The sequence below is a fragment of the Drosophila mojavensis genome, unplaced genomic scaffold, assembly GCF_018153725.1.
Source record: "Drosophila mojavensis isolate 15081-1352.22 unplaced genomic scaffold, ASM1815372v1 contig_136, whole genome shotgun sequence".
In the NCBI taxonomy this organism is placed as follows: Eukaryota; Metazoa; Arthropoda; class Insecta; order Diptera; family Drosophilidae; genus Drosophila; species Drosophila mojavensis.
In genome coordinates, this window is record NW_025318667.1 from 20,970,689 (window position 1) to 20,982,907 (window position 12,219).

A 12,219-nucleotide genomic window follows, 5' to 3' on the forward strand; every position below is an offset into this window, starting at 1 on the left:
CTACAGTGAGCACTAGCCATGAGTGCACTATGTCAGTCAGCTGCTCTTTGTAGCAGTCATAGTATCTGCTAGTCGAGCAGTCTCTACTAGAGCACTCTCTCTCACTAGTTTATTTATTGATTTTAGTGGTTATTTCACCTTTATCGGTTTACTTACCAAGACTCCGACTAAAGATGAAATAACCAGAAAATCAACGCCATTAAACAGCCTGAGAATGAGTGGCACAGCAGCTCCACTGCACGCTGCAGAGTATCTGCTAGTCGAACAGTCTCGCCTAGAGCACTCTCACTAGTTTCTTATGTATTGATTTTAATGGTTATTTCACCTTTATCGGTTTACTTACCAGAACTCCGACTAAAGATGAAATAACCAAAAATCTATGCCCTACTGGAAATGTGGATGTATTTATTATTTGTTCAAAATTCATTAAGAAGAAGTCGCTCTGTGAGCAACTTCAACTCCGACAACTGCTTCGTTCTCGATGCCTTGACACTCTGTGAAAGCTATAACAACTTGGGAATTACAAGTCCGTTCTAAGTAGTGAATGTTTCAAGTTTGTGTAGCCTACTTTGATGATAGTGAAAGGAATTTGTACGCATATATCTAATACAGTATGTTCGCTTTAGTATTTAATATATATACTGTATTATAGTAGTTTTTACAGACAGACGGATGGACATAGCTAAATTTACTCACCTCGTTATTCTGATCAAGATTGTGTGTATATATCCTTACTGCCTGCTATATACATTTTCACATAAACAATATACCCTGCTTTTCAATTTTCAATAGGTTCTATTTATAACAAGTGCGTCTTTCTGCTAACACAAGAATTACACACACATACCCACGCCACGCCTTCTGCCTGTTACATATATTTCAACAAATCAATTATACCCTTGCATACCTTACATTTATGCTACATCGCCTGAGTATACCTTACGCTATATTATTTTTCATCTATGGAAAAACCTGTGGAGCTGTGCATTCAATGTATAAATGATATGTACATATAATATTATTATAAAAATTTATCTCAAGTGCCTATTTTATCAAAATTCAGCTTCTACACTATTTCAGAAAATTTTATTAATACATTTTCAACTGAGGATGCAAACTAATTTCTTTTACCGTTTCTATTTCAATGCGACTATTACTTAACATAATAACTTACGCTTTACATTCAGAGTTGCCACATCGCTGACTCTTTTCAGCGAGAGCATTTCATATGCAAAAGTTATTATTGAAGCAACTTTTTGACAACTTCTGGAAGACTTCTGTTGATACTTTGTTCCTAGTCTGAATACCCATTGCATGGGTTACATGTGGAATGATAGAATTGGGAAAAGGTATGTGAAAGGGAGTAATGTAGCTGTAAATCATTCATGCAAATCTTCTTCAACGCCAATACGAACAATGGATAATGTCAACACATAGTGCATTAAATGATTGTGAATTGGCTTAAAACTACTTTGAAAATCTTGGCTGCTCAATAGGGCAGATAGAGTTCATTTACGAGGTATTTATTAATCGGCCCACTTAAGTACTAACAGTACTTTTATATGACTTAAGCCGCTTTGTCATGCGTACTTCGTATCTCTGACTGAGTGTATAAGTATATGTGAGGGTGCGTATAAGTACATATATGTGAATGTGGGAGTATGTGTGTAAGAATGCTTTCCATGCTTTTGCGACGTGTGCGTTGAGCCGATTGAGAAGGATAACGAGCAGCTCTATAACAAGAAGGAGAAGGAACGCAAGAGCTTAATACATATGTGATATATATAACAGTTTGAAACCTACATATATTCTCTATGCATATATATACATTAAAATCCCGATAAGTCGAAATGGCAAAGGGATCAGTTATTTTTGGGTTTACATAGAAATTCAAATTATCGAGAATTATTGAGAATGAATTTCTTTCAAGGGGATAGAATTTTGTTTCGATTTATCGCGATTTTTGATTTAACGGGGTACGAATTATCGAGACTCGACTGAATGCGTTTGCATTTAAAGCATTTATCATCTGCTCTTCTAAATTTAGAATAAATTCTTGTGCTCATACCTTCAAGCTTCAAGCATTTCGTTGATACCCAAGAGAGTTGTTTGTTTCTTTTGCAACATTCTTAAAGTCTGCGCTCTATTGGCAGCGCATCAAAAAGTCACATTAGCTGGACATTTTAATGATTGTGGCATGCGTCCAGAAGTATGCCACATTGCATTCGCCAAGCGGCTGGCCAGTCGAAACCATTTTCAATAAACAGACGACGCGTCGTAGCCGAACCATTTGTTATTGTGGTTGTTTTTGTTGTTGTTGTTGTACTTGTTGTTGTTGCAGGCGCTCAAAAACAATCAAATATGGAAATTTCGGACCAACCAAAGCAGCTTGAAAGTGGGTAGGCGATGCCTCACACAAAAACAGAGTCAGGGAGAAACACACACATACACACACACACACACACACACACCCACACATTCAGAGAGAGATATAATCCACATATGCCGGCACATGTCGTCTGTCCACAGCGCTGGCTGTCTGTCTCTGCCGTCTGTCTGTCTGTCTGTCGCTGGCATATCCGCATGCGACCGACCAGTCGCCCCGCCAGCTGCATATTTCTGGCAAATTCCAATGGCAAGATAACTATTTTCGATTGCGCATTTCTGTTCGTTGAGGCGGAAATATTTCAATTGTGACGCTGACTTGTAATTTTTCATGAACACGAACAGAGAAAAAGGGTGCACTGTATGAGTGTGTGTGTGCGGTGAAAGCTTGCCGGGGAAATTGAGGGAAAAGCCGTTCTAGGCAACTGACACTCTCAATGCACAAACACACACACACACACACACACAGTTGCTGATAGCAATTGTTGTAGTTGGCTTTATATTCTTTTTTTTTGGCTCATCACTGCAAGTGTATTTACAGAGTGCTTTTGTGTGTGTCCCACACGCACACACACTTAAACACGCACAGGAACAAATGCAGTAAACCACAAATGTTTGTTACTCCATTACGTTTGTTACAGTTAGTCGATGTACGTGTGTGTGCGTGTGTGTTGCCTTTTGACTGGTATATTTACTATATGTATGCATATGTATATATATATTTCTGCATACATGCACAGTAAAATACACTGCGCGTAATCGGGATAGCTCATACTCCACATTAACGCACCAATTATTATTTTCTATATTATTCGAGCGATTCTTTTTACACCCTGAACCCATTAAAAATGGAAGATCGGTCTGTTAAATGAAGGAGGCGTGGCAAAATCCATAGTACATATATATTCTTGATCAGGGCAACAAGCTGAGTCGATTTAGTCGTATCCGTCTGTCTGTTTGTCGAGCTCAGAAGGTATAAGAGCTCAGGACTTGTAGGACTATAGCTCGAACAATCTAGGAAAATATATGTAAGCACTAGCTGGCAAAGTGAAAGTTGCGCTATGCTGATGACTCGTGCTGTATATATATACCTACATATATAGAGGTAACGCGGTCTGGCTCGACTACCCGCTGTGCATAAGTTTTGTCTGCACAAGTTGTGCCCCGATTTTCGTATTGCAACGTGTTTTAGCCCAATTCCCATTGTACATAGGTTTAAGCGCATTCCCAAAAAAGGCTTAACTGCATTTAGTTACAGTGTGTGCGAAGCGTATCGGCTTTGTGGCCTCAATGCGTGCCACACTATCAATTGGTATTTACCTTTACAGTTGAACTTGAAATAATGCAATTTCCTGGCTTTACCTGAGGCCACTCGGCTCGCCCTGACTTTTTCAACTTTCACAGTTTCCCATTGTGGCAGCAGCAGCCCAGCATTGACTGCTGTCTATTTTCAATATTCTCAAGCTCTGCTACCTACCTACCTACCTACCTACCTCTGTACCCCCTCCCTTTTCAGACAGCTGTCAACGGCCTTTTCCAGTTCCTATTGCCGTTCAAGTTTTGACGTTTGCTTCAATCAAGTGCCAGCGAAATATGACAGAGCTGCGTTATTCCTCAACGCTTGTTCTGGCTGCAGATGTTAATCGATAGACAATTTCCTGTCGAGCGGTCACATTTCTCGCTCTCCTTCGTTGACAACGCTCAACCAAACTCGAGTCAGTTCTTCGACAACAATTCGTGCTCTGTTATTGCCAAATGGCCAGTTATCCAATTGAAAGCAGTTATAGATAAGAGCCGCAAATGGAAATTGAAAACTGTCAAGAGATGAAGTAGGAATTGATAGATAAACTCATTTTTATATGCCATAAACCCATTGAGCCCATATAATATGAATTGAGATTATTGTAAAAATGTATGGACTGACCGTGTGACCGCGTGGCCGATCCTATAAAGTGTTTATGTATTCTCGATCAGGCTGAAGAGCTGCAGAGCTGTAGTTATATCGAATACTTCTCACATCGAAAAACAACGACAGCAACTGAAATATTGTACTTCTCTACATTTCCTTATTATCGATAACAATCGATAAACTTATTTGATTATCGATCTCTTGTAGAGAATTTAAGCAAACTGCTCAAATTTTACTTTACCTTTTGTCATAATAATTATTAAATGAATAATTATCGATAATAATCGATCCGTTTACTTGATACTTTTATCGTTTATTAAATAAGACAAATAGCAAAGATTTCCAATTTACTGCCAATCTCTCATTGATCTTCGACCCAGCTTTTGCATAATTAATATTTTGAATATATCTTCCATTTGGCAAACTTATTAGTAATACGATAACCAATTCGTAATACAATAATCCATCTAGAACAAAAGTTAGTCAGCACTTCAATCCAAGTGCTTTGCGCTAGATTCCAGCTATCTCTTGACCAGGCACCCACCATAAAAACACTCTTACCTACAGCGTTACATTTCTTACCACCGAATGAATCGACTACGAAGTAGTTCAAAAAATGATTTATTTAGACTACATTTCTGACACTTAGGACAACAATAATTACGTTTAGGATAGCTACAGATCGTATAACTATAATCATCACATATATGGCACAAATGTTTGGTAGTATATGCATGTACATATATAGATAAATATATGTGTAATCTATATATTTATATACATGAAGTTAAAATATTTACGCATATATTGCTCAACTTAGCCTATTACAGAGTAGTTTAGGATTGTACAGCTTGCGAATTTGACTGATAAAAAAAAAACATATATGATATATGTATGTATATGTACGTACTATATATCTAAGATATTTATATATAGAAGAAAGAACAAAGAAAAATAGACATACTAAATGTATATCTAGAGTATAGGAAAACAAAAATATATATATCTATAGAGAGAAAACAAAAACGTTGATCGGAGGAAACTATCGGCTGGTGACTCACGCAATCAGGCGCCTTGCAACCGCCGCCTTGCCACGGCAACGCCGACTGCTGGCACCACCGTAGGCATTGTAGCCACCGCCGCTGCCCACGCTGCTGGCACCGTCACCGTTGAGCGTGGTGCTGGTGTGTGGCACATAGAGGCTGATGTTGTTGCGTGCATGTCGATGGCGATAGCGATAGCCGGTGACCAGCTCACGCACCGTCTTGCGATACTTGTCCGACAGCACGCAATATAAGAAAAAATTGGCAGCCGCATTGATGGCCACCAGCAGGTTGCACACATTGCCCGCTATCCTTTGTATGTTCATCTCGATGTCCACGTACTGCACCAGTATCAGGTAGATGGCCCACGGCAGCTGGCAGACGATGAACAGCAGGACGACGGCAATCAGCGTGATGGTCACTCGATTCTCCTGCGAGACGCTGCCCGTTAGGCCCGAGTTCGATTTGCGCTGCAATCAGTCAATTAGTTCAACAATTATGGGCGCTCATAGTTGGCGAGTGGGCGTGGCTGCTCAGTTACCTTGGTACGCCTAATGCTGCTGGCATTGGTCAGATCGCCGCGCAGACTCTTCGAGCGATGCACAAGCAGAATGAGGAAACAGTTAAATGTGGCCAGCACGAACAGCGGCAGCAGCACGAACACAATCAGCGTGTAAACGCTCCAGATATTGAAGTAGAGCGCATTCTGGCCCAGACTCGACAGCCCATTGGTGTAGAAAGTCATCTGCAAACGAAAGAGGTTTATCAAAATGCCAATTAATTAGAAGATGTTCCATATTTTTCATTTCAAATAACAAACTTGAATCACAAAAGAGGGCTCTTATTGGTATTGTCAATATTATTGTCAAATACCCGCTCGAAACTAACAACTACTTATACATATCATTGACATAGATTTTCTGATCTCGAAAAGTCCATATTTAAAGCTAGAAACTAAACCCCCTCGGTTTGAATGATTTTAACTCAAAAACTCTGGAATGAAGAGACTTGAATAAAACTCTCTATAGCTAATATAAATTACAAAGTCCTCAGTAGGCGCGAATACATTGTTTTTGGTCGATATATAGAGGATCCTAAGAGTACATTTCTGGAGTATGCCGTCTCAAACCACGTCTGCAGCTCTATATATATTTTTGATGTTATATTGCTTACAAATATATGTAAAAAAAAAAACTAATTTAAAGCTTTTAACTCCTCAATAGAGTTTCTCTATTATATATAGTAATTCCCAGCTTACTACACTTCTAGTAGACCCAGCGTAATCAATTCAAGTAATATCAAGAGAAAAGACAGGCGGATGAACAACATTGCGATGAAAAGGAAATACACTACACAAAACCAATATACTCTTTTCATTTCGTTAGTCGTTTGAATCAGAGAGCAACTAGGCACAGTCAAATGCTCTGGACATACAGATGACTGGAAGAGGGGAATTATTCAAGAGAGGCTGACTTGTAAGACAATTGCGCGTACTCTACATTTTTAATGCAGCTCTGCAGATCTTTCATAAATCGAACAGCCTTTCATAACCAAACTCATTTTATAGATGGATATCCTATAATTCATAATTTGGTTATGATATGTTGAAGAATTTACATAATAAAAACTGAATTTTCTACAGCATACAGATTGGAGACATTTGAATAAAGAAAATCTTTGCTCTAGTTTAAAAATAACTTATATCTTTTCTACTGAGAGCTAAATATGTACTTATATATTATATTACGCAATAAAGTTAGTTTCTTAGAGAGCAATCTATTGTATGAGTGTTATATAATATAGTGATTCAAGCTGATCTTTATATATGGTATATATAGTATACATATCTAGATTTAGATATCAATAGGCTCAACACAAACAGATTATAATGCATCTAAATTAAAGCAATTACCCAGATACATATATATATTTTATATGTGTGTGTATATCAATTTTTTAGTAGACTTTAGGGTTTATGTAATAGTAAAATTCATATTTTTTTTAAATTAAGCGCTGTATGTATATGGGTTAAAATAATGGTATACATGACATTTCAGTTTTTTCCCTCGAATTTCTGATTATTCCCTGCGCAATTCTCGCTTGTCCAATACAGTGGCTCGGTAAGTCCGTCAGGGCATTAAATTTACGTGCGATTCTCATTCACATTCTTTTCTTACATTTTGACAGTATTCCGTAATGTTAAATGCGAATGCGCTATTGTTGTTGTTGTTGTTGTTGTTGTTGTCGTTGCCGCTGTCATTGTTGTTGTTGTTGTTGTTGTTGTTGGCATCGTTGTTATAGTTGTAGTTGTCCTCGCTGCGTCTGGCACGTGACAACTGCAACAAGCTCGCAGTGGCCGACGCTGTTGTCGGCTCAGTGGCTGCCGCAGTCACGCCCACAGAGGCGGACGTGAATGCTGGTAACCGTCGCTGCCTGCTTGGAATGTGGTCTGCCAAAGAGACAGCAAAAGAGAGAGAGAGAGAGAGAGAGAGAGAGAGAGAGAGGGAGGGAGGAGAAGAGTGAAATTGATTATGCGAATAAAAAGTATTTAAAGAGCAGCCAGCATTTAAGTTACTTTACTTTACCTGGCTCACCGGCGCCGCTGCCGCTGCCGCTGCCGCTGTCGCTGCTCAAATCGAAAGGCTCCAGATAGCGAGACGTGGCTGGATTGCCAGCTGGCTCCTCTATATGCCATGCCGTGGTCATGGTCTGAGCCGGTGTGGGCATGGGCGTGGACGTGGGCGTGGGCGTTGGCATGGGCGACACATTTGCCAGCGTCAGATTGCAGGGCCTATAGGCGCCATCAATCAATTTCCAATTGATGTCATATGTGTGCTCGAACGCCGTCGAGAGCGTAGTCAGCAGGCAGAAGAGCGCGACGGCTGTCAAAACAATACAAAGGCTGGCTCAGTGCTGCGACCGTGGCAACAACACAACGTGCAACGCCCAGGCCAGGCCAGGCCAGGCCAGGCCATACCTAGCCTAGGCGCTGCCCACACACACTCACCTGCTATTACCTTCTTGGCCAGCGACTCCGTGCAGAATGTTTGTCTTTTGAGCGGATAGCGTATCGCTATAAATCGCTCGATAGTAAAGCACACGGCTATGTAAATTGAGATGTATGCTGTGTGTATGTGTGTGTGTGTGTGTGTGAGTGGTTGAGTGGTTGAGTGTGTGGGTGTGGAATGGGAACAATTCAAGCAAGCCGATATCAGTATACAGTTGTTGAACACGAACGCGCTCACAGTCGAGCTATTAATAATGTCCCGCTTACCGCCCACCGCCCACCGCCCACCGCCTACCGCCCACTACTCATCAAAGTGCCTTTTGTAGAGCGGCTCACCTGTGCCTGTGGCAGGCGCTAAAATTACCTCAGTTAGTGGTCAACTAACTACCACAGTTAACTGTATATCTGTCTCTAATATATGTACATATATATATACATACATATATACAATATATATTGCTTAAACAATTTGCTTGATTAATGAGCGCTTAAACTTCTTCAAATATTGAATTCCGTATTCTGGGCGCATTTCTGAGCTGCCTCAGCTTCGTTTTCCTTTCCAATTTACTTCTCAATTTTCGTCTAATTGTTTGTCCTCTACTTAAGGCTGCTCAAGGATTTTCGCTGGACTTGAAGCTTTTATGGATTTTTCATTTAAGCTCACTTTGTTTCATGCCGCTAGTGAAAGCAACTCAATTATGTCAACTTAAGGGGATTTCAGAAATGTCTATATGCATTTCAATAATTTATATATTGATATAATTGAATAGCAGCAAATTCAACTTGATAGAAATAAAATGCAACTTGATCATATTAAGTGAAATCTAAGCTGACTGCACTCCATGGGAGAGCTGGGTCCGTTGCAGCTGCCTGTTCCAGGCTAGGCAATGCCTAAAAGTGCTCCGGAAATGGGCTGAGAAGTGGAACGTGGAACATTATTGCAAATTATCTTTGGAACTCTCAGTGGAAGAGGCTGAACTCATCGTCTTATATATAAAGTACCAGGGTGTTACTCTGAGCCAAAATCTGAGAAGCTTAGGAGTACTTATCTAAGATTCTGGCCTCTACAATGTTATCCTGCAAAATAAGCTTTTTGTTCTTCAGGAGAAGTGGAACATAATGAATGCAGAAACATCTAGCGAGACCCCAAGCTGCCAAAAATTGGCTATAAAATCCAAAAGATGGCCAAGAAGTACCTCGAGAACCTAGACACACATCCAAACTCAATCAAGCAATGCGTGTGGACAATACTGCTATAATTAGGAAAAGGCTCAAACGTGACCTGTCTCAAGATCCACAAGACTGGGGTTTAACTGGAATAGCAGATAGAATTATGATCTACCAGCTGCCACACCAAAACTAGAAATAGACTCAGTCCCACCTCAGAACTACTACAGAGCGGGTCTTGGCTGAAAATGTCTCACATATTCCCTAGAAGTTTACCTGTAATAACTACACCCTATAATTTTCTTTTGTTCGGCTAAGATTATGTTACCTAAAAGGTAGCAGGATCTTCTCTATAAATATTTATTCTCCTTCAATTATCTTCTCCATAACTAGCTCCCTATTCTCCCATATAATCGAATTTCATAATTTTCACTTACCGCACGCATCGCATAGCCACACTACGAATCCGTAGAGGAGCCAATACAGCTCGCAGTGGTATTTGATATATTCGTAGTGTTTGAGTGATAAAATTAATACAAAGGTCAGGTACGCAATATCCGTAATTGCCAGAGCCGTTAGATAAATATTTGTGGTGCACCTCATGCGTTTGCTAAACGAGAGCAATATAAAATAGAAAATAGAAAATGGCAAATAGAAAATGGCAAATAGAAAATGGAAAATGGAAAATGGCAAAGAAAAAAAGGAAAGCGGAAAAGGAAAAAATTAGATCCCGGCTAAATAAATAAGAGTAAGTATTAAAGCAAATTGTTTGTTTGCGTATGCAAATCGGCTGCACAGCCACAGTGCGAAGGATCCGAGCGATGCAACTGCAACCAAATGCAGCAATAATTGAATAACCAAATTGTCCAGCAACCAGCAACGAGCAGAGGACAGCCGGGCAACTGGATTCAAATCTGGCAAATGACGGCGCAAATGTCGGCAAGGTCATAAAACGTAACTGTTCATATTTAGTTGTTGGCAATTGTGATGCTGTGGGAGCGGCGAGAAAGTTAGCGTTTCACAGGCAATGTCGCCGCGGAAATGCCCTATAGAGCTGAAGAAGGCATGGGCTCACAAGTGAGTGTCATAGCAATGAGCAATTTGCAATGTCTTTGCTATTGAATTGAATATGAAATACAGATGACTGGCAGCTAAAATCTAAGATTTGGCCAACAAATGATGCTAAAAGAATATGTTGAAGAGACGTAAGAGAGTCCTCAAATAACGAGCAAGTTGTCCAGTCTGCAATTGATAATATATCAGTGAAACTTTTAGTTGTAGTAGTTATTTATAGACTGGCAGGAATATATGTATGACATTTCTTTGCGGACATTTATTTTATTTGCCAGATTGATTTCTTGCAAAGTATTGCATTCTGTAGAATTGTAGCACACTGAAGTAATTATCTTCAGCTATTATTATTAAATATTAACCAATTAATATATGTATCTTCATATTTAATTTTATACATTTATCTTCAGCTCTTATTTATATCTCCAAAAGAGTTTGACTAGATTCTGATTGGAAAATTACTTTCTATATATGCACATATTTGAAATACTCTATAAATCTCTGCAGTCTAACTAATCTGAGTTACGTATCAATCAGCAATTGTCTACTGTTAGATATGTAATCAATCTGACGCGCAACACAAAGCTGCTCGCTATGCCAAACGCTCTGCCCTGACCAATAGTACCGTAACAGTCAGCTAGATCAGCTACATGTTGTATGCATTTCCGCTGCGTGTCAAAGCATTCAGCTTTTGTTGACGCACTCACTTGCAGCGACCAACAATTTCGCCTATTTTGAGGCAATTCAAGTGTGAATACAACACAGAGCGCACGCTTATCTGTGAGCCGTTAGCACGTGAAATTGTTGTTGTTGTTGTTGTTGCTGTTGCTGTTGGCATTTTGGGAAATGAAATGATTTTAGAGTGCCAGCTAGATGGTAACAACAATTAAATGCCTTTTGTAATGTGCTGCATACCTGTTTTCAGTTGTGTTGGCCATGCAGCACGCAACATAAACATAAAATGCATAAAATACACAAACACACATACACAGAGTCACACAGGGACAGACTCTCACACACCCACACACACACATATACATTGCGGCAGCATTTGAATGCTGTTGGCCGCTCGGCCGTAATCCTTGCAATAGCAACAACAACAACTATTGTGGCAACAGTTGTAGCAGCTATAGCAGTAGCTAGCATCAGTAGCTGGCATCAGCATCGCAAACAAGTGCACTTACCGCGTCAAAACATAAATGCTCACTGAATTTCCCAATAGTCCAATAACAAAAACGCACGGCACCAAAATGCGTTGCACAACGTGCCGCACTTCCGCCACATCCGCATCCGAAAACATTTTCGCTGCGGCAATGGCATCCACTGGCATCGCCGTTGACGTCGACGTTGCAGCTGCCAGCGTCGACATTGCGCTGCGTCGCTGCGCTGCTAGCGGTCCCCGCTACGTCTGCCCCTCCAGTGGCAGGGCAGTTCGGGGAGCGAGGGCGATGGGGCCGGTGAGGCCGGTGCCTGGGCACTTGTATATCTCGATTCCGATACCGATTGCAGTTCCAGCTCTCAATGCCGCTTCCAATTGCACTTTGCCTAACAGCTGTCACGCCCACACGCGCCACCCACTGCAAAGAGTTCGAGAAATTAGCAGAGCTCCAGAGTGGCCTATAATTAAAAATCAAATT

The 12,219-nt window shown here is 40.4% G+C and overlaps 1 protein-coding gene across 1 annotated transcript in view; it reads right to left on the reverse strand.

Moving 5' to 3' along the window:
• Positions 1 to 4,899: 4,899 nt before the first annotated feature.
• The window catches only part of LOC6584375, a 36,001-nt gene continuing 28,681 nt past the window's right edge, over positions 4,900 to 12,219 (reverse strand). The window contains exons 3-9 of the mRNA XM_015161302.3: positions 11,767 to 12,159; positions 9,949 to 10,121; positions 8,345 to 8,461; positions 7,923 to 8,219; positions 7,515 to 7,786; positions 5,879 to 6,082; positions 4,900 to 5,807 (exon numbers count right to left, since the gene is read on the reverse strand). Of these exons, the coding sequence (XP_015016788.1) occupies positions 5,352 to 5,807; positions 5,879 to 6,082; positions 7,515 to 7,786; positions 7,923 to 8,219; positions 8,345 to 8,461; positions 9,949 to 10,121; positions 11,767 to 11,951 (1,704 nt within the window). The 5' untranslated portion in view covers positions 11,952 to 12,159 and the 3' untranslated portion in view covers positions 4,900 to 5,351. The remainder of the gene's footprint in view (positions 5,808 to 5,878; positions 6,083 to 7,514; positions 7,787 to 7,922; positions 8,220 to 8,344; positions 8,462 to 9,948; positions 10,122 to 11,766; positions 12,160 to 12,219) is intronic.